Consider the following 22,642-nt stretch of genomic DNA (forward strand, 5'->3'; position numbering starts at 1 on the left):
GCCAGAAAAATTCAGTGTGTGTTGTGAATATTTTTTATAAGGCATCAGCTACACATTCACAGCTTGGACTGATTTCTCTACATCCCACACAACGTACTAATTATTCAAAGAGGGTATAGATTATCATCACTGTGATCCAATATGAAATATTGCGATCAAAAACATAAACTGGAGTATATTCGCTAAACTCCCTTATGGTACAACAACAGGAAACGGCTCGTCCTCGAGTGTGAACAGTCTTCTCTCCACAAGTGTGTTAAATGATCGAGAACTAAAGTAGATGTTACTAAAGTGCACGAGGTGCTTGATCTACGGAACAAGCGGTTTTTAAAAAATATGATTTTTGCTAGAGCAAGAATTAAAGGTTTCGTCTCTACTTGGAACTGTGTATATAAATGTGCTCTATTATATACACATGTACAATCAGGAAAGCCAGTAGTCTAAAACCTAGGTTGGATTTTTCACAACTAATCAATACAGAGAAATCGAAGCATCTGAAAACTGATGTGTGACGTTGCATGCAAACATTTACATCTGTTTGTGTAGGTGTTAGAAACTACGTCTAAAAATGTTGCGACCAGAGACGTCTGGTGTCGAAACCAAAGATGTACTAGAACTAGAAATGTTTTCACAATGCGTATTTGAATAAATCAAACTGTACAACGCGTGTAGACTGCTCTCATCGACCCCCCGAAAAGGCAAAACAAATCAGAGTGTATTCACTGTGCAGTCAGCAGGTGATGAGACGTCGTTAACAAACTACAGCAAAATAAGATGCGAGATTAATCGGAAATGTTGTCAGTGAGAGTGTCAGAGCGTCCACCGTGGTTCACATTACTGTGCTCGGACTGGTTAACGGCAGTGAATCAGACAAGCAGGGAAAAAACAAAACAGCAACTGTCGTCGATCTGGGTCAAAAATCATAGCGAGTGCCACCGTAGCTCGAAAGGCCACATCGCCGGCACTTTGTACCACCATCACTTGACTGCGTTTAATGCTTACAGAGTTGCTCAGAGAGAAAAAACATTTTAAAACAACACATTAACGTGACTTATGCAGAGTACCGTGGCAGCCTGGACTGAAGTTGTCTGAAGGGTCTGACAGTTTATTTACAAGAGGGCAAAAATGAACTTGATGAACCAGATCGGTAAATATTCTGTGCTTCAGCTGCAACGAATTCACCAGATCTGATGAAGGGCTGGACGTTCCTGTGTAAATCCAGCTTTACTGATGACCGTCTACATATATGTGTACGTTGAGGTAAATGACCACTGGCAGAACCTTGTGTCCACTGGCAGAGGGAGAGAGGGGGAAGCTTGAAGTTTGCTTGATCGGTGTGCCAGTGAAAAGTGTTGAAGTGATCCTCCTACAGGACGTGTTTGACCACTGCAGTCACTTCAGATGAGGTAGTCCAGGTATACAGCGTGCTTGGCTGACAGTTTCTTACTGAGAAATGCAGAAAAAAACAAAACAAAGTCAGAACAAAGCCAAGTAAAAGAACTAATGCGATGTTTGTAAATGCAAAGTTAACTCACCATTCTACTGATGTCAGTGGCAAAGGTGACGCCTTTGCTTGGTTTATCCTGGGAGCCACTGCTGCTGCCTCCGAGGGAGTTTCTCCTAATGATACCTAAGGAAACAAACATAGCATTAAGACATAAACTTAACTTCCCTAAAGAGAAACATAAAAGCATAGGTAGAAGAGTCCTTCCTTTTCTTACCCTGGATTGGCAGCATGTCCAACCGCTGCAGGCTGTTTCTGCGGGACGATGGGAAGCCGTTCCCCTTGGACAGGCGGCGCTGTCGACTGCACAGCATAGCAGCAGGAGAGACGATGCCGGCGGGGGGAACCTTCCCCATCCTCTCGTACAACTCCTCGATCTCCCTCTTCTGGGCGGCCTGCAGGGCCTGCACCTCTGTCAGGTGTCTGATGAGGGACAAGTAACATTTAGGTGATTTAAAGACTCTGCTCGGACGTGTCAGTGAAACATTCACCGCCGACACACCGGACCTTTAAATGTGAGGATTTGTTGCTTTTCTCTCTTTGATAGACTCAGAGTTTGATTATGTTTCGACTATTTGTTGGATAAAACGAGCAGTTTGAAGACGTCGGCTTGGGTTGTGGGAAATTGTGATGAACATTTATCAAGTTTTATTTATATAATCTTGAATCACACATCACAATGTACTTTAAAAAGGGCTTTACAAACTATACAGCAAGCAACACTCTCTGTCCCTGGACCATAGATGTCTTTTTTTTTGGTTATCCCAAAACATTAAGCTCTGTAGTGTCACCAAAGATCATAAAAGTCAACCTGTCAAAAGTTCTTAATATTCATCCTGATTGACAACTGTTTTCCTTGTTTTCCGTCAATACTCTTCTTGACCGGTGTCACTTACTTTTCTCTGAGCTCCTGAAGCTCTTCCAGCATGTCTTCGTCGTCACTGTCCGAGTCATCGCTGCTCAGGTAGGGAGCGTTGCGGTTGTAGGTCATCATCCACAAATGGTGAAGGGCATTGCTGTACTGCGGGCTGCCTGCCGCTCCGTCCCACAGCCTCCCCTCCATCTCAGCGGCCGTCACAGAGAGCCCGCTGTCCGCAGACGTTCCCAACAGGCTCAGGCTGTACGCTCTCCTCCGACTCCTCTTCCTCGTCCTCTGTCGCTCCCCGACAACCTCTTCCTCCTCTTCGTCCTCCTCTTCCTCATCCTCTTCTACTGCTCTGTCCTGCTGCTGCTGCTGCTGCTGCTGCTGCTCTTGGCTCCCAGTCCACGCCACCTGCCCGTCAACCTCCTGCAGGACGCCCGTCGGCCCTCTGTGGGGTTGCGGGTGAGGAGGGGACATGGTGAGGGAGGTGGCCAGGCTCGTCTCGGACTCCACCTGCTCCTCTGTGCTGCTCTCTGACGGGTCGCTGCCTCTGTCTGCTGGCTCTGGTGCAGCGGGTACAGCAGCAGGGACTGACAGAACAGGAGTGGGGATGTCCATGCTGGGTGTCACCTGGAATCGCCCAACGGTGACTGGTGCAGACTGGACTTCTGTAATATAGAGACAGAGAAGGTGTTCAGTCTTCTACACAAATCCAGCAGGCATGTTTACCATGAATAAAACTGTTGCGTGCAAGTACTCTCTCTGCTTACTTCTAGCAGCCATGAATAAAAAGTTAAAGGACATCTGGGCGGTCTGTTTATATGAGTGACAGCCAATCATTGGCTTAACAGTAGTGATTGTTCTGTAATCTCATTAGAACTGATTGATCATTAGAACAAAGCCTCACTCTGTCCTGACTGACAGGCTTTGATTAAAATCTAATCTCTTCTTGAAAGGGGTCTGGCTCTGTTTTCATTAAGTCTTATTTCCTAAAATCTCCCGATGTTGATTGATACCCTCTAAAGAGTCATTATTTATGGCAGCGATAGCGGCAAATAATTGCAATGATTGAGTTGTTTACCGGAGTCATCGGACTGGTGACGCAGACTTGCTTGTTCTCACATCTGCAGCCCATTTTTTAGGGTTTTAAAAATCCTGCAGTGCCTCAGTTTGACCACTACGTGTCCTTCTTACAGTAAACACAGACATAGAGCATCTGGGGCTGTGCCCGCTGAAACAAGAGGGGCTCTGTTTAATATGGGCTTGTGAGGAGGGTATAAATACTGACAGGTGTGGATAAGGGAGGAGAGCCCTGTAATGAGCAAGGCTGATCCCTGATTGGTCCCCGCCAGTGGGTAGGGCCTCAATCACACCTACGTTTGTGTTCGTTTCGAATGGAACATTACATCCAGACCCGTGGTTACGCAATGGCTCCTGAGGCCCCGTTAATGGGTGATAATGTCACCGAGGATAGAGCAAAGAGAAAGAGAGAGGGAACTGAAAAACAACTCAAAAGGCTAATCGGCCGTAACAGAGACATCAGACTGTATTTAGACCTAATACATCATAAAATAGAGCACGGGGAAAAAAACTTGTGGGTGCATTTGTGTGCATACACAAGCATGTGTGTGGGTTTGTTTGGGTTGCAAACATAAACATCATACAGTATGTCATTTTCCAGCTCGCCCGGCCCACCGGAGAGCATGCACAGAATTTCTTACCAGGTTCAGTGGAAGAGGCGTCTGGTTTTGGACTACTGGCGTTCATCTCAGTGGGTACAGTGGGGTGCAACTGAGGGCTGAAGGATGATAACTAGACAGAAGAAGCATAGACTTTGTTAGCATTAGTGCTACGACAGATTGGGTAAATGTTGCTCTTCGGTTATCAGTTATGGCAGATCACCAACTCAGTTTTTAGTGCCACATAAATCCCTAATGCTCGCTTAGATAAAAATTTAAGATTTTAAACTGGGGAAAAACACTTGTATTGGATTGGTGATCGGTATTGGCAGATATCCTGACTTGATTGGAATACAAATACATTTTTGTAGCCTTAATATTGTCCATAATTGTCTATAAAATCTCAGAAAACAATGAAAGAAGCCCATCCCTGTTTTACAGAGCCCAATTTGGCATCTTCAGATATCTTGTTCTGTCCTATCAACAGTCCAAAATCCAAAGACATTCCATTTATAATCACATAAAATCGAATAAAAGTCCAAATCTTCATATTATCTTCATATGACCATGCTGGAGCTGGTCAGTGTTAGGGGATTTTGGCCTGAGAAAATGCCATAAATTATTAACGAACTAAGGATTTCAGCACTACTTCGCACGAACATGACTCGAACATGAACATGATTCATCTTAAAGGAATCTCAGCTGAGATAAAAGTAACAGAGGTTGGCTCACAGTGCTTTCTGGGCTCTCTGGGGGCGAAGGGAAAAGATCTGACGAAGAGTTCAAACTGGAGACTTCTGATCTGGGTTCAGCCTGGGCAGGAACCTGTGCCGAGTATTGGGGCGCATAACTGTGGAGACTGTCCTCCTGGATCAGGCTGGGAGGACAGGAGAGTCCAACCTGCTGCAAAGGCTCCTGAGGAACAGGTGGAGGAGTGGAAGGCATGGAGGGTGGAGAGACATGATGAAACCAGCTTGGATGACTGCTCTGAGGGAAACCTTCAGTTTGAGGCGTGTTCTCAGGGCTGTGGTAGACGTTGTTCTGCATTGGGATGCCCGCTGTGGGGTAAGGGACCTCTACCGGTGGGGTTTGGTAATGTTGTTGGTAGTAACCCGACTGTGGGGCCATGTGAGCAGGAAGCTGGGGGTGGAAGCCTGGAAAGGAGGGCATCCCTTGGGTGGGCAGACTAGAAGGAGGGATGAAAGACTGGGCCATGCTCATGGCCATGGAGATGACATTAGCTAAGGAAAATAGGGGCTGCGTGTGAGCGGGCCACATGTTGGGGTGCTGAGGTGGAGGTGGGGACATGTTAATACTCTCATTGCTGCCAGGACTTGGGGTCTCATTCAAGTGATTTGGGGAACCTGGAGCTGGGGAGGAAGCAGTAGGGAAGGTGGGGTTACTGGCTACACGTGTGAGGGGAGCATGGTTGGCTTGTTTGGGGGAACCCGAAGAACCCGGGTATGGGAATGGGAAGTGACTGTGACCCATGTATGGCAAGTGGTAGTGCTGGTGGTGGGGCAGGAGAGACGCAGGATGGTGGTGGTGGTGCTGCTGGTAATGGAGGGGAGATCCTAGAAGACAAAGACGAAGAAGTTGAAGTTATCTTGGGTATAAACTGTGCAAGAAAGAAACATGCATGGAAGGAAAAACATCGGCGTCACGAGTAATTCTGCAAAGTTGAGGTGGAATATTGGAGCTGGCCCAGAGAGACGAGTTAGATCACTCATACTTCCTCTCTTCTCGGGTTTGGTCAGTCCAATTCTTCCTTCAGCCCCCTGCCAAGACATACTCCATGTGGAGCATAAATCTTTCCCGTACTTTCAAATAATGGGTTTCCATGGTGAACAAAGACGTTTTGTTTAAAGCCGTATCCGACTCTAATTGCATTCATAAGCTTGAGCAGTTGCACACCGGGCTTGGATGGCTGTGAGGGATTCAGCATCAATCGAGCGAGGGAAGCTTTTACGTACACTTTGGAGGAGTTTAAATGAAACACACGTGTGTGTGTGTGTGTGTGTGTGTGTGTGTACAGCTTCATGGGTTTGATTGTAAGACTACAGCAGTCAGGATTTCTACATCAATCCATAGGGAATAATCTAGGAAGCCAATGTCCTAGCCGATCCATTGATTTGACATTTACCTCAACAATGACTCCACAGTTATAAACCACACCTCCTGTTGCTAATGATGCAAACCAGCCTCTACTTTTTTCCATGCTGACGGAAACATAGGTCAGGCAACACTCTCTAACAGTGGCGGGAGGCCAAGAAGCATTGCGAAAGTGACTGGTGCAGTGGACGTCCTGCGGAGAGGGGGGACGAGAGGATGTTCAGATGGCCGCTGAGGCTGAAACAAGGGAGGGGGGCGTACGGAGGGATATGTGTTCTTTAAGTGACTTCAAAATGCCCCTCCTGCGGGGAAGACGACTGATGGCGGAGTGAGGGGGTGGAGGCTTTCTCGGAAATTCTGTAGGAGTTGGTGCTGGCAAACAGATGTTGCAGACTATCGCAGCACTGGAGAAAAGCTCATGCTTTACAGCGACAGCATTCACAGCTCCCTAAAAGCCAGAAAGGGCCCTTCAGGTGAGGTAATTACCCAAGAGGCCCTGCTGCAAGGCAGACACAGACGAAGGCTTTGAGGTGTGGGGATGGTGGATGGCGCCAATGCGAATGTCTGAACAATACCAAGAACGGGCCCTGAGAAGGGGAGGGAGGGTTTATGAGCTAGCTGAGCTTTGCTCTGACTTATTCTTTGCCAAAGGACTGTAACAATTTTTCAGTGTGCTGAAACAGTAAACAATACTCGGCCTCTTCACGCAGGGACCAAGAGGGAGGGGTGGCGGAGGGCTATTTACCTGGGGCGTTGTGGAAAGACTGTGAGCGTATTAGAGGTCGCCCAGGTGAAGTAATGTCTGCACTGAAGACGTCTCCACTGGGGCACGGGGAAGAGCCACGTACCCCAACGCTTGGGTTAGCCACACTGAAGTCTAAGACAAGACACACACACACACACATGCATGAGTAGATGCCCGTGCACACATGTCAGTAACACACACACACATTCATCATGCACAGTCGAAAAAGATGCGAGTTAATATGACATGCAGTGGATATGACAGTTCACACACTCAGTGTTAATCTGTGAATTTCAGGCTTTCATGAAATGATTTAAAAAGGGCAAAGCTGTTAAAGACATTCACATCATGTTTAATCTCCTCGCGAATCTAATTATCCAGTTTCGTCTTAATGGGTGAATTAAGTTCATCAGGCCAGACGGGAGAGGGAGGGAGACTTACCGGGCAGAGACGAGGAGGAGTTGGTTCGAGGCAGGGTGTGACTGTGCAGATTAGGCTGTAAAGAGAGCAACATTTGATGAAACTTCAATCACCACTTCTGTTTATTATTGAGAAAAATGTGTATTTATGTCGAACGGTGCACTTTATGACTGTGGTATGATTCAGCTGCAGCACAAAACAGGCCTTTCAACTTTGACCACCAGCACTAATCGGTGGGTAGAAAACTGGACCAGAGAGTCGTTCATATTAATGCTACGTCCTGAAAAGAGAACTCGATTTTTCACTTCCATGAAACTAGGGAACTTCTAAGACACAGACAAAATTGAATTAAAGATAAATATAAGTTATCGTAAGTTTTAGGCACCGTAATGGGTCACGCTCCAAAAACAATACACCTCCCATAATCCAACTGATTAACAGCATGTCTTTACGTCTCCGTTAGTGATGCAGGCTCTCTGCTAAGAAACCACGATGATGATCAACCCTTCATAAACTGACTCTCTATCTATGAATTGCACCTTTAAATCAGGACCTACGATATCAGTGACCCTGAGGCCTGACCACAGGTATACGAGTGCGTACTGCTCGTCAGTGTAGTATTATGTGGACAATAAAGTTGGCACTGAGGGGGCCGTAAAGAATTTACTGTTAATTTGCGAAGAGCTGTTTCCATAATAAATCCTGTGTTATTAACCAGCTAATATAAGTATTATTACGTCTTTGTGCATTTTACGGGAAGTCATTTAACCTCCATAATCTGGATAACTGGCTGCTGTAATCTGGCTCCATAACTTTTAGATGGATTGCCATTTAATTTCGCCCCGGCGTTCATGATTCCCAGAGGATGAATCCCAACCCCCAAACCACTCCTCCTGACTTTTCCAGGTCAGACTCATTAATTATCGTATATTTAGTGTTAATTTGCCAAACGTTAACATGTTAACAAGCTGAATTAAGGAGGTGCAGAATGGTAAACAGAGCTGCTAGACTATCAGTCCTATTATTCAAGTGGACGATAGACTAGCAACAGCTACACAAGTATGGCTTTCCAGGGATTCATGCTCCATTTATACACAGTCTCTTCCCAAAACTCTCAGAATAGCGCCCTACCTCAGAGTTACAACAGAGATAAACAGATGAGTCTCTGAGCTTGTGGGTTTCTTCCTGACTCAACTGGCTTGCTCTGGTTTTTTGGCTGAATGGTGCTGGTGAGAACAGCCATAATGGTTCTTGTGGGATGCGGTCCATGCAGTGTTTTTAATCAGGCACTGGACCAGAGCCAGGAGAGATTTGTCCACAGTGCTGGTGGGGTAATTATGTAGCCAGGGGGTCGGAAAAATGGCGAACAAGGTAGATAGTTGGCTCTTGCTGGCCTCTTGTCCTACATGAAACCGCACATTATTCTTTTCTCCATCATTTATGAACATGTTTGATCGTTTTTACTAGGAGGTTTTTTGTTCTGCGTGTTCTGCAGAGTGGAACACATCCTGGCAGGACAGACACTTCTTTTTCCTCTGAGCAGACAAACTGTACCCGATTAGGCGTTAGATCATATCTCGTACAGGGTGGCGCTGCTCATAATGGCTCTTTCTTTCCTGGAAGTTTTTTTTTCACAGAATCTTAATGCAGAAAGGCTTAATAAATCCAAACATAAATTATTTTACCCGCTCCATGTGGGCACATGTGCTGGAAAGTTCATTATGGTGCACGCACTGGAAAGGATTGGTGGTTGTGGGAACAAATGTGAAAAAAAAAAAAAAAAGGAGGCATGGGGGTATGTTTCCACAAATCACAGGATTTTATGACATTAGTGCTTTTAGTAACATTATGTTCTTAATGAAAGCACTACCTCAGATGGCTTTAGGTACACTTAACCTTCTATCTTTAAGGCCAAGTCTCAGGAGGGATTGTGAGGACAGCACTCTACTGAGGTTGTTTATCTCCAGTGTAGGAAGCGCAGCTTTCCATTTGCACCAGATTTATGGATCTACCACAGATAAGTAAGTAATTTACGACGCTCGGTTGATGTTACTTCCTTTGTTTCTGAGCTAACAGTGAGGTGGATTACTGGAAACATTGAGCAGGTGTTGCTGCTGACCTGTGAGGAAGACAGCGAGTTAACGCCGCTGTGGAAGGCGGGCTGAGGGAGTCGGTGTCCGCCCAAGTGGACCGGCTGCTCTTTGGTCATCAGAGACTCGGCCCGTTTGATGATGTCGCCCATGCGGTGGATGAAGCCTTCCTTCTCCGACGGCAGGATGAACTCATTGTGCACCTTGAAGACAAAAGGACAGCGATTGAAGAAGATACTAGTAAAAATACTGTAGCTACTTGAAGCATCAAAAGTCACTCTGTGAGTGATGATATGTCATATTATTGATTGTTAATGCTGATAAGTTAACATGTAACGTCTTTAATTGTTTAAAGTGGCTAATTTGATCAACTTATATAAAGTTGGGGTGTTAAATCTAAAAAAAATGTATCATATTTTAGGAGTTAATCATATTTTTTAGCTATCAAATAAAGTCCTTGAAGCACAGTACTTGAGTAAATCTACTTAGGTATTTTCCATTGCTGTCAAGGATTAATTAAAGATACACGCTTCTAAGATTACTAGACGTACTTGTTGTCCACACACCCACCCACCCTCTGCTAATGCTTATTCCTAGGGAAAAAATACATAAATCAACAATGCAGCAGTTTGTTGGACGAGGTTTTGAGTTTTGCATATTCATGCTGTTTTTTATGTATTGCTGTGAATTGTGGGTTGGGGCGTGGTGACCGTTTCCTGTCAGCATGGCATAATTCAGAACCTTGTTGCTTGTTCAGAACCCCGTTACTGAGAACCACAGAGGCTGTTGTGATGCCAGCTGCCCCTGCTGCGCCAGGACTCAGTAAACAAAAGCCCACTGTGTTTTAAGAGTCGGGAAAACAGTACATCCAGTGAACAAAAAAGTGCTGCTGCACACGCTGCCTCATCACAGATCGACGTATGTACTCTGCCTGCTCTACGCTAATGAAGCTTAAAGACAATAACACAGAGAGAGAGAGGGGGGTGAGGCTGCTTACCTGCGTCAGACACTTTACAAAGTTAGATATACTATCAGCCAGAGGACAGGATCGACAAACAAAAAGGGCTGTTAAGTGAAAGGCAGGATGAATCATGTGCACGTTCAGCTGAGATAGAGGAATCTGTCAGACTTATCAGCTGACAGAAGTGAGATCATTTATTTATTTCTGCACAAATCCTATAAAGTTCTTGGAGGCTCTAAGGAAGATTATTTTCTTTCTATAACCTCCAACATCCCCCCGCTTCGGTTTCTCGTTTCATACACATCTCCAGCCTGATATATTGGATTTATTTTTGAGCTCTGCAAACGTTCACGAGTTTGTAATGACCGACTCGCCAGCGAGTCTGATCAAAGATTAATGGCATCTTTCATCTAATTTAAAAACTTAAACTCATTCATTTATTAACCAATCAAAAGTTCCATTGGTCAATTTAATATACTCGGGGGATTTTCTTGGTGATTACTAGGTCAGGTATGAACATGGGCACAGCTGGAGGCGGCAGCTTTGTTCATGTCAAGCAAGAAGTGCCAAAAACTGCAGTTCCTCAAACGTCCACTTGAGGCTGGCTCCAGAAGTGAGTCAGTCTCCATAAGTCCCCATGTTAGACAGCAGAAATAAACATGTTTACAGCCTGGTACAAAAAACAGTTTTGGTCTCTGTAGCTAATTTCCCCGTTCATGACAACTGTACTGAGGGTGAATTTATATACAACTCACCTGTTCACATTATATTAAGGCTTAAAGTTATGCAGGACTAAGAGCATGGACGCTTTGATTGACAGGTAGGTGCTGTTATAGGTGGCTTCTTTCTCAATAAGAAAGTCTTTTGTTGCCCCTGTATGTTATCTAATGCACCATTACACGGTTTTACCACTATGTCAAATTGATTTCAAAGCCCGGCACACGTCCTGAAGGCTTAGGTATGACCAATGACATTATTATATAATGGACAGCGTCTGCGTGGAGCGCCGTTTTGAAGCTCAGTGTGGTTTCTTTGGATGTACTGCCTCTTCCTCCCGCCTAATCTAAAAATTAGCAATCGTCCACACTCTTAATCCTGCATAACTTTAAGCCTTAATATAATGTGAACAGGTGAGTTGTATATAAATTCACCCTCAGTACAGTTGTCATGAACGGGGAAATTAGCTACAGAGACCAAAACTGTTTTTTGTACCAGGCTGTAAACATGTTTATTTCTGATGTGAAACATGGGGACTTATGGAGACTGACTCACTTCTGGAGCCAGCCTCAAGTGGACGTTTGAGGAACTGCACTTCCAGATCGGCTTTACAGTATTTCACCAGTAGCTTTTGGTGGTTAGATATTTCTGTATATTTACCAACTCGATGGGTTTGTTTTGTTGTTCTACTGCTTCAGTTTCAGCATTTATCATTATCCTGTTGCTGTCACACTTGTGACCAGTGTGTCTCTTGTCTAAATCTAGGTCATTTCTATTACACACCTAATGAAATCGATTCAAGACTCTATCAGCTCCTCTTTCACATTTACAACTAAACAAAAAAAATGCATCAGTTGGTCCAAAGCCAAAATTTGACAAAACTTCACCACCATTAACTGCTAAAGTAAATAATCCAAAAGAAACCTGATCGATTCTATCGTTGACATTCTGGATATACCTGTTGATCATTGCTTGACCAGTAATGACTCACCATGACAGCGGCGATGTCTTCAGGGTTATCTCCATCCAGGTCGAACTTGAAGGTCACCATCTTGTCATTGTGCGTCTGCAGCTGACACTCCACCACCCGGTCCACTTTATCGGAGAGCTGCAGAGACGGACAGGATCAATGACAGCGTGTTTACCCTCTGAACCACCGGGCAACACAAGAGGAACAATATGTTTTTGTGTGTGAGCAAACATGTAGTTGTGTAAATACTGTAAAATACAGTGTTTGTCTGTGTATTGTACAATAAACTCTTTGCACTGTATGCACATGTGGTTATGCATGATCTGTTTGTCTCTGCCTGCAGTCCAAACACGCTCATTAAAAGACCACAAAGTGTCCTGATCAGAAGGGAAATGTTAGTGCGGTTGCCGGGGAAGAAAAAGCATAGCTACTGATAACGTTACATAATCAGGGTGGAGCTTCACCACTGCCCGCTCGTAAATATAAATGAATCAGTTAATTGAATGTCTCAATCCAGCTTTGATTTATTTGTTTATGCAGTGTCCCAAAAGCAAAAACTTTTGTTTTTTTGATTTATGTTACCCCGGTGATGCGCAGCCTCGAGCGCGCCCTCCTCCTGAACAGCTTCGCGGCAGTCCGCCTCGCCGCCGTCTTCTCCGTCTTCTCTGATAGGCCCTCGTAGCCGTCACTCAAGCCTGAGGTCACATCGGAGGCGTAGCTGCGAATAAACACATTTGACGCGCTTCTGGTTAGGGAAGAACCACCGAGACATTCCTCACGCGGTCATTTCAAAGCAGATTCATCATCTGCAACAGAAGCTCGAAGGAATCGACTATCCATCATGGCTAATGTCTTGGCATCACACGTTATAATAAACAGAACTCTGAATTTTCAAATAAAGTCTTGATGTGTTACAGAGGCATGTCTCTAAACAATACAGTTTAACAAGGCATGTTGAGAGTCTATAAGAAGCTGGTGTTCATCCAGAGGAAGCAACACGTCCATATGAAGTGTTGTATTTATGCAATGGTTGAGTTTTAGGTTTCACAGAACTGGAGAACATTCAGCGCGTTTTATAAAAAGCTTTGGTTCAGGTAATTGCGTCTCTTGGGCCTTTTTTGGATCGCTGCGGTCCGAGACTACCCCTCCATCTACAGGGAGCAAACATTTACAAGCCTACTGCTTGGCAGCGTCCGCCAGTCTCTATTTAAAAACCTCCACCTCACCGGGTAACTTCAGTTCAAAGTAAAAGCTCTGTGCTCACCTTTAAAACGTGCGGTACGTGGAAATTAAACACGCCCGTGTTGATATTGTAAATGCTCATCTGCAATCCGAGGATTTTTCTTGGAGGACGGATTAAGCAAGTGGAAGAGTGTTTTGGATCCTTGCATGCAGAAGTTGTTATGAAACATGACACTAAGCGAACCTTGACATTTATTCTAATCTACTATGGACGAGTGCACAACCTCTGTATTTGTTCTGATACTTACTATGAAGAAAAGCACAGAATTAATTGTATTCAAGCACATAAATGTCACTTTTATCTTTGTATTTTGGACTGTTGGTTGGACAAGCACACATGATTTTCATTAATCATCCAAGAATAAAGTCTCTCTCTCCTTAATATCCCACCAACGTGGACAAAAAGGGGCCTCTACAACAACTGAGATCTGTGAGGGTCAGCTCTTTGCCAATTTGCCTCGAGCTTGTTGTCACGGCCCCACAGATGTGGAAGGAGGAGGAGACATTTTCTATTGATTTTCAGCTCTATACCTTTAACTATTGAACTCCATTGTTCTTTGGAGGCAGAGTGAAGAGGAAATAAAGGCTGAAGAAGGTTTACCTGTCCACGGGGGAGTTGAAGCCGCTCGGGGACCCTGAGTTGCCATGTTCTATGTTGTTGGATACAGCGATGCTCTGTGAATAGAAATGAGGGATGTGTTAAGGTGAAGGTGGATGATTTATTTTTACATTTGAAGCTTTAGTAGCAGACAGTGGGCAGGAAGTGAAGTCCACATACTGAATTTTATATTTAGTTTCATCAATTGAGCGACTTGCTTTGATAGAAATATCAACGCTAGTCTGTCGGCCCGCACTAAAAGATTTAATATTAGTTAAACTGTTAAACTGTTATCATTGTTGGTGAACAAGGTTAAAAATAGTAGGAATGAGGATTTCTGAGGAAATGTGCTTCAACTGTAGCAAATCATTACCACATCTTGTGGGACTGCCCCAGACTGAGCTCGCACTGGAATGACTTTCAGAAAGTACCGTGCACGACATTCAAGATTCAAGAGGCTCTTTATCTGGGACATGTGTTGTTTTTGACAACACAGAAAACTGCTACAGGCGAGAGAAAAAAATCAAGAACTAGAAGGCGGCTACGATGATCGCTATGGAAGTATTCAAAATGGAAAAAGTTGGATTATTGTTTGAGGATTTAAAAAGGATCAATTCTACCAAATTTGGAATAAATGGATCAGATTTATAACCCCAAAGCGAGCAGACTTTGTTTGACTCCATTGAGGTTTGGTGCTACTTCCCCTTTTTTTTATGCAAACAATATAAATATAAGCTCTCTTGGCTCTATTGTATGCAGTTCAGTTGTAATTTACTGCGAGGGCGGACATACTGTATGTGAGAAAGGTGAAGCTAGGGGCAGATTTAAGCAGAAGTACACTTGGATAAATATAAAATAAGGATTTATTTGGATATATACACCAGGAAATGCTGATGGAGGGCTTTTATTTTGTAATTTATTTTATAGACTGAGAAGTAGATCTGTTGGATGCAATACATTCCTACATATATCTATATATATACATTGATAAGCACATGTTTGTATGTAAAAACTGGAAGAATAGCAACACATGAACACCTTTCCTGAATAAAAACAAAATTAAAGTTATGATCTGTTTCCTCGCTCGCTCGCTCCTGAAGGTTTTTATTCACGTGTGTTACTTTCCACATACAAACTGTTTACATAACTCTCTGTCAGCGCCGCATTAGACTGAGAGTGCTGTTGATGAAGGAGGTCTCGTAAAGTCTTGAAAGTCGGCCTCCACCGCCTCCTCCCCCCTGCACTCTCCACTTTGATAACAGGTCCTTTATTGAGGCCACTCACCGAGGGGAAGCGGAGGGCTGGGATGGGGAAACCGTTTGCAGTCGGTGTGTCGGCGTGTGTGCTGGGAGGTGTCGCTGGAGTGTTGAAGCTGCCGGCCTCCAGCGGATCCTGAAGCCCAGAGGAGCTCAGATAGCCGTCCGTCTCGCAGTCAGCTGTTTCAACAAAGGACATAAGCACATTAGCATGTGACCGACTGTGGCCTGACACAACACAAACTGTACTGTACACACACTCGTACGCATGAAAACACACAACTCTCCACTGAGAAATACCACACACACACACACACACACACACACACAATTAAAACTTAGAGGAGTTCGATGTGATCTGATAAAATAAATATTCCATAACACACAGCACACACACACACCATGAGACATACAGGCACTGAATAATTTAGTTATCCACAGTTTCACATTTCACTGTACGCCTCCCATCTGCTCCGAGATCCGAAGCTCTGCGTGCAGCAAACGAGGTGGAAAAACATCCGTGTCCAGAGTTTACATTTAACTTTAACATGTGACTTAAACATGATGCATGACGGTGTAGCACGCAGACGTGTGACATGTACAAGTAAAGTAGCGTAACTCAATTACAATTTCACAGCTGTTTTCTTGACTGTTTCAATTTTATGCTATTCTCTACGTCAACATCTCAGAGGTAAATGATTGTTCTTTTTCACTCTGGTGCATTTATCTGAGAGGTAGACGCTACTTTTCAATCTTCAAGTATATTTTGCTGATAATACTTTTGTATTTTTGCTTTTTTATTTAGTTTTACAGTCCGGTCCTGCTAGTTTTATTGAAGAAAAGAATCTAAATACATGTTCTCCAGCAGATTTGATTCATATTCAAAGTGTGCTTGGATCCTGAGTGTGTGAAACATCCTAAAAAGTTTCAAATCTTGTACTTGTACCTGAAAACATGAAAACCACCACCACCTCCACAGATGAAGCCTACAATTGTTTCATGGTATGTGATGATATATTAGGCGGCTCACAGTTAGCAGAGGACAGGCTGTTGTGCCGCATGTGGAAGTGTTGGTCGGCCTCGGGCTCCTCCGGCTCTGCGGGGTAGTTGGAGCTGACGCCAGAGTCCACCGAGCTGGTGACGGGGGACAGGATGGGAGCCGGAGGCGTCATGGTCGGGGTCGGGGAATCTGCTGCGACGACGTCACCGACTCTCGGTAAAGGAGGAGGTGGAGGCTGAGGCTCTGGTTCTTCTTCGATGGCTTCCTGCTCCAGCTTCTTCTTCCGCTCCTCCGCCTGCCGCCTCAGCTTCTCCCTCTGACGCTTGATGGCCGTCACCCTGTCCCGTATGGCCTTGGCCACGAGTTTGAAGTCTGCCTCGCACACGAACCCAAGCACGACCTGCATAACAAAGACAAAGAGGTCTGTCAGGGGACAACAAGTCACGGTGTGCTTCTGAAATATACATAGACAATTCACGCAGGTTTGTTGCCCTTGGTGACCTGATCTGTGAGATAATCTTTCCTTTAATGAGATAAAAGTTGGTTTTATAAAACACAGACACTATTCTTCTGCCAGTCTTAGAGTCTCACCTAGCCTCTTGTGACACCCAGTACAGCATTTTGGGACACTCAGTCCTAACCTGCCTCTCAACACTTAGTCAGATTACAGCAGATCGGCCGGACTAGATGTCCCCTGCTGATACCAAATTTGATCTTGATGAAAACTACCACAAAGAGGTAAACAAGTAAGGAATTGTGGCGTGCATTTTCATTAAAAGTGACCTCTACGGAGGTTAGGTGGGAGGTGGAGAGAGGGGTTGTTGGTTTCTGGAGGACATGAGGGCCTGTTTCGTAACAAGCAAGAGGGCCATTATATTATTAAAGACGTGACCTCGGCCGCTTCCTGAGGCACGCTCTCACATTTCGAAGCGCTGATGATTAAATGTTGAGCCGTGCCCTTGACACACTCTGCAAGGCGTTCTCTGTACGGGGCTGGAGCTCATTTCGGCGTTTCTGCTGTCATAACGGAGCCGTAAAAGAAACTTAATGATGCCAAGAGTGCATTAGTGAGGCTGCTTTCACTGTGTGGGGTCAAGTGCCAAAAGATAGATAATTCAAGAGAAATGTCAGACTCTGGGATGTGATGTTCGCCCGTAACAAGGTCTCTGAGTCGAATATCCGTATGTGCATTCAAAATAAACACAAACTCAATCATCTAACGACATTGCCTCCGAAATCTTGTGCTTATTTGTGTTAATCAGAGTCCAGTCAGCCTTCTACGGGAAAGCTATCATCATAAATGAAGATCAGGATGCACAGATCATGAGGCTGAAATCGCCTTTATCTGTTGATCTGGGATCAATTACTCAATTTCCTCCACTAATGGCCGCCACAAACTGGATCAAGTCAAGCAGCACAGGTCGACCTCGCAACACGGCGTCTTCTCCTACCATCTCCTGGGACACCTCCTCGGGCACGTCTTTGTAGAGCTCGAAGAGGAACTCGATGGCGTTGTTGTCCTTGTACTTCCCGTGGAGTTTCTTGGTGTCGTCCATGCGCAGCCACAGCTTCAGGCCCGTCTTCACCATGTCGTCCTCCTCCGCCAGCTCCACGTGGACGCCGTTGTTCTCCTGGAAGAACGGGTGATCCAAGAGGTCCTGAATGGTGTACCTGCAGCGAAGGAAGAGAACCGGGCATTTGTTGCTTTGTCCGTGGGATGTTCTGGCTTATGTTTGTAGGCTTAAATGTACTTTTGGAAAACAGAAATTGATATTAAAAAAGTTTTCACTGTTTTTGTGACTCGTTTTGGGGGTTTTTCGTTCACCAATGATGTCAGCTTCCATGATTTTCTAACAGAATATATGATAGTATTTTGAAGGCCAATGAAAGCAGAAGCTTTTATGAATCGTGTTTTACTGCGCCACAAATTTTCTATTCAGTCTTGATCATACTTTGCACTTTTCCCCCTAACGTAACATTTTATTCTTCATTTCTGTAGATGCCAGCCAAAAAACAGGAAACATGAACAGAATGTGGATCAGTTAAAGTCATTTTGTGATTGTGTTTTCACTTGTACCTTTCATCGTTGTCCATACGAATGCAGCCCTCGATGATCTCCTTGAGCTCTGGGACTTTGACTTTGTAGAAACTGTCAGGTTTGATTCCCTGCGAAAACGAATCAGGAGAGTTTTACTTCATATTGTATCAACAAGCAGAACAAGTGATCAGGAACTCCCTGATCTCTTTCTTCCTTCGCACATTCATTCCCGCAGCCGTGACAGCCGCTCCCACCTATGCGCACGTTAACATAATCCTCTGCTTTGTGAAGCCTGCATGACATTCAGCTGTGCGATCATGTCAACACGGGAGGAGGACACGACAAGAGAGCTTGTGAAAATGGAAAAAACCCAAGAAGTGGATCATTCAGGGGATTTTTCTTCTGCAGAAAATATACATGCTTTTATAAAACGAAGGGAGTTCTTCTTCTGAACGCTATCATGAGAATGTACTCAGATTACAGCAGAGCTTCCAGCCCGGCTGATAAGAACGCAAAGAGTCGAGGTCAGAAAGATGTTTGGCCGTCAGATACCCAAGCAACCAGCTGATGTTAGGTCAAAATAATTAGATTCAGCAGAAGAAGAGTGATACGCTTTGTAATCACATTTAAAAGACTGACATGTTACACAGTAGCTGCAGTCTCATTCTGTTTGACGAGACGGCACAGGAGGAATGTTTTCCTCAACCGATGGCTTACATAATAATTACAGCCCCAAAAAAGCATCAGCAGTCACTGGAATCCTGTTATCTTATATGTTAAATGTGATTCAGAGGCACACAGGTTTCTTTGTTCAGGCGGCGTCCTCACAGGCACCTTCGGGGTTAATCAGTTTCCACTCAATTCAAATCTAATTTGTGACCCGGCTCCCTTTTCCTGTGGTGACAGCGGTCGGGATAATATCAAGAGAAATATGCCGACTTTCAGTGCGTCACATTTTTTAACATCGTTAAAACGTCATTGAAAAGATCCCAAAACAATAATTCTGCACAAACATAAGAATAAAGTATGGTTATGCCTTACGGGGAACATGTTACAGAGATTTCAGTCCAAGTATGGGAACAACGCAGCACGTACACGTTGACGTACTCTTGGTCTGGGTTTTAAATAAGAGAAGGATGAAATATAAGATGCATAACTATGTTTTCAGTGACGTATAATCACCTTAATTGACATTCAGAAAGATAGTTTTATAGAATATCTAAATATATGTATCTAAAGGAACCTCAACAGGCTACTCGATGACGTTGACGCGACGTTTTGGTGATGAATCTAATTGATTCTAGCGTCTCAAATATCAATATTTGCTGGTTTTCTTACACTTACGTGATGAAAAACTGAAAATCACCGAGTTTGTGATTGTTGGTTGGGCACAGCAAGAGATCTGAAAGTGTATGTAAGTGTGTTTTTCACATTTAAGACAGCATACTTGATGATTTATTAAAAAGTTAGATCCGTTATTGTTTGTAAAAGGATTTTAGTTGCTGCAGTCAGAGCGGAGGCTGGTGTGACAGCAGATTAACGCTCTCGGGTTTGGAATGAGATGCTCAACAATTACATATGGGTGTAATGTTTGGGTATCCACGCAGTCTACATCTCCACAGTACGTGGGCAGTTAATGATATGAACAAGTCCAAGGAGAGTCTGCGTACAGTTGTGACCACACACATGGATTTCCAGAAACCTTACAATGTTTGTTTATGTTCTGCTTTTCATATGTCAAGCTACATTTCTAAGAGTCGGTCACTTAAAGAGCCAGCGACTTCACACATACGACAGCCACTTAAGTGAGAAGTGAGTAGGTCAGTTGTTTAATGTTGTGAAACATTTAACTGCCACGCTAATGAATCCCAAACCTCGCCTCCGACGCGCATGAGCGTAAAAAGAAAAACATAAACGAATCATAAATCGCGCCGCAAATATGATTTTAATTAAAACTTGTTGCGCGGGGTAAGCTTCTCCGACTGCACATGGAACATTATTATATTGTCTTGTTTGTGCAGGAGCCAAACCCTCTCCGACTTGTTTTGGCATTGTCGCCTTCTCACTTTTCCAGCCTCCGTCAGGCGCTGTTTGCTTTGCATACGCGACACACAAGAAAAAGAAACAGCTCTCTTTGTGGAGTAAAGAGTGAGGCACAATTTCCAAAACATATAATTCTACCATCGCCTCCTCTTGCCCACCGTGGCGTCATTTGCTGTGCTTGGCACCAGGGAACAGCTTGAAAAAGCCTTAAAGCCACTGCTGTAATGCTTCAGACTCACTACACTTCTGCCTCGGGGCGGCATTACTAAGAAGTCTCCACGTTTTCTTCTCCTGTATATCTTTATGATATGATCTGCATACACTTAACAAGCACTTCAGACAGAAAATGTGCAGACATCAGTGTCGATGGTAACAGTATTCCATGGTAAATGGAATATTCCATTGAACACGATAGCCAGAACCAGTTAGACAGGATCTTTGAACCAGTAAATAGACTGGCAATCAGTGAGTCAAGCATCTGCGTCATGATTACGGGCTGCAAACAGAAAAGCACACCGGTTATGGTAGATTTCTACACCCTGAGCTTGTAATGTACAAAACTGAGCCTTTAGACTAAATGCACGTGCGGCAAACTTCTTTCCAAGGATTCAGGATATCCAGATGTATACACAAGACATCCTGGTTCCTCTCCGTCTAATCCCAGTGTGTGCACATGGAAGAAAGTGAACACATGTGGACAATTACATCAAATAAGGGTCCCTTTACTCACGCTGGTGACTTTGCGGTAGATCTGGGCGGCGTTTTGGCACTCGGAGTACGGGTACTCAGAGGTGGCCATTTCCAGGATGCACATCCCGAAGGCGTAGACGTCCACGGCTTCGTCGTACTTCTCCTCGTACATCTCCGGGGCCATGAACTCTGGCGTTCCTGTCAGAGGGTACACGTGATGGTCAGCGGTTATTCAATTACTACAACTGAATCAAAGGAAGGTACAATCAAAGGTCAGGTTTTAACCCAATTCAACTGAATCTTTCTGGATCCTGAGGAAGGAGGTTTGAAGGAAGTCCCACAAAATTAACTTCTCACAACCCGAAGGACACCAGCACCATGTAAAACCTTTAGTATAAGAGTAACAGACTTAACCTCAGCTGCATTTTTTGATATTTAGGATATTTTGGAGACAGCACAACAAGCTGACATACGTTATTATCATCTTATATATGTGACATGGCAAACAGTGGCTTGTTCACACATCCGGCATCCATTTATCGTCCACCTGATTTACCTTTTTTGCTCCGTTTTGGTCTCCATCATCTCCTGAGGGATATATCTGACTCTTAGGCACAACTTTATACAGTATGTCTATGTTGAGAGTGCTGTAAAACCAAAACAACGAGCTGAAAGACGCTGAAACGCAAAGCTTAAATAAAACACGGATTAGTGTGGTTATTTTCATTATCGATTGATGTGTTGATCGTTTTTAATTGATCAATTTATTCGCTGTTTGGTCGCTAAAATCCCGAGGCGACGTCCTCAAATGTCTCGTTTTATCTTCACAGCGTTAAGATTAAGACAGCTGAACATATTCACGTTTGAGAGAAGCTGAAATCGTTTCAGCTCGAGCTCACAGACGTTTTCCAGGTAACACTGTGTAAAACCTAAAGCTCATCGATCATCGAGACACGTTCACGTGACGTGTTTATGTGCGTCAAACAAAAAAAGAAAAGAAAAGCTTAAAGTTTATCCACATTTTCCTCTCGTCTTCTGAGTTTTGACGGTAAATAACAAACTCAGTTCTTGTACGTCGTTAAACCAGTGTCTGTTTTTAACTCACTAAACAGAACCTTGAATGTTTCCCAGCAAAAAAAATAATATAATTTTCTATGTCATTAGACTCAACACAAGTCCTCTTTATGAAATCATTATAAATATAATTTGGACCTTGGGAATTAAACTCTAAAAATCGAGTATCAACTAGTCTGATGGCTGACACTCCCTGTTCATGACGGGCAGGGCTGCATCAGACGCCACAGGCAGGTATTCAAACAGAGGCGCCTACTGTCAAATTTAAACAAAGGCTGATTTTGTTGTTTCTAAATAAACTTTTCTTTTCCTGTTTCCTGTTTCATGGATCAAATTCACACTCACCAATGACACTTTTAGCAAAAGAGGCACTTTTGAGCGTGGCCAGTCCCAGATCTCCGATCTTGACGGAGCCGGTGGGGCCGGTGATGAAGATGTTGTCACACTTGAGGTCCCGATGGATGATGGGAGGAGTGCGCGTGTGCAGGAAGTGAAGCCCTTTGAGGATCTGACGACTCCATCGCTGCAGCAGCTTCAGCTTCATCTCCTTGAACCTCTTCAAGTACCTAAAACACACACACACAAAAAAAAGGAGGATAAGACTCATCTCTTATTTTGGCAGTTTTAAAACGAGCCATCCT

The 22,642-nt window shown here is 44.2% G+C and overlaps 1 protein-coding gene across 3 annotated transcripts in view; it reads right to left on the reverse strand.

Moving 5' to 3' along the window:
* Positions 1 to 30: 30 nt before the first annotated feature.
* The window catches only part of wnk4a (WNK lysine deficient protein kinase 4a), a 38,633-nt gene continuing 16,021 nt past the window's right edge, over positions 31 to 22,642 (reverse strand). For 2 of the 3 annotated variants that reach the window (XM_019262826.2, XM_019262825.2), the window contains exons 4-21: positions 22,347 to 22,567; positions 20,968 to 21,125; positions 18,234 to 18,322; positions 17,608 to 17,827; positions 16,187 to 16,556; positions 15,185 to 15,336; positions 13,904 to 13,977; positions 12,643 to 12,778; positions 12,082 to 12,198; positions 9,442 to 9,615; positions 7,344 to 7,398; positions 6,903 to 7,034; positions 4,778 to 5,619; positions 4,088 to 4,178; positions 2,401 to 3,034; positions 1,722 to 1,927; positions 1,536 to 1,630; positions 31 to 1,446 (exon numbers count right to left, since the gene is read on the reverse strand). In XM_019262826.2, the coding sequence (XP_019118371.2) occupies positions 1,444 to 1,446; positions 1,536 to 1,630; positions 1,722 to 1,927; positions 2,401 to 3,034; positions 4,088 to 4,178; positions 4,778 to 5,619; positions 6,903 to 7,034; positions 7,344 to 7,398; positions 9,442 to 9,615; positions 12,082 to 12,198; positions 12,643 to 12,778; positions 13,904 to 13,977; positions 15,185 to 15,336; positions 16,187 to 16,556; positions 17,608 to 17,827; positions 18,234 to 18,322; positions 20,968 to 21,125; positions 22,347 to 22,567 (3,769 nt within the window). In that variant the 3' untranslated portion in view covers positions 31 to 1,443. The remainder of the gene's footprint in view (positions 1,447 to 1,535; positions 1,631 to 1,721; positions 1,928 to 2,400; positions 3,035 to 4,087; positions 4,179 to 4,777; positions 5,620 to 6,902; positions 7,035 to 7,343; positions 7,399 to 9,441; positions 9,616 to 12,081; positions 12,199 to 12,642; positions 12,779 to 13,903; positions 13,978 to 15,184; positions 15,337 to 16,186; positions 16,557 to 17,607; positions 17,828 to 18,233; positions 18,323 to 20,967; positions 21,126 to 22,346; positions 22,568 to 22,642) is intronic. The other variant, XM_019262827.2, reaches the window with a different exon arrangement.

This window comes from Larimichthys crocea, chromosome XVI (genome assembly GCF_000972845.2).
Source record: "Larimichthys crocea isolate SSNF chromosome XVI, L_crocea_2.0, whole genome shotgun sequence".
NCBI classification, from domain to species: domain Eukaryota; kingdom Metazoa; phylum Chordata; class Actinopteri; family Sciaenidae; genus Larimichthys; species Larimichthys crocea.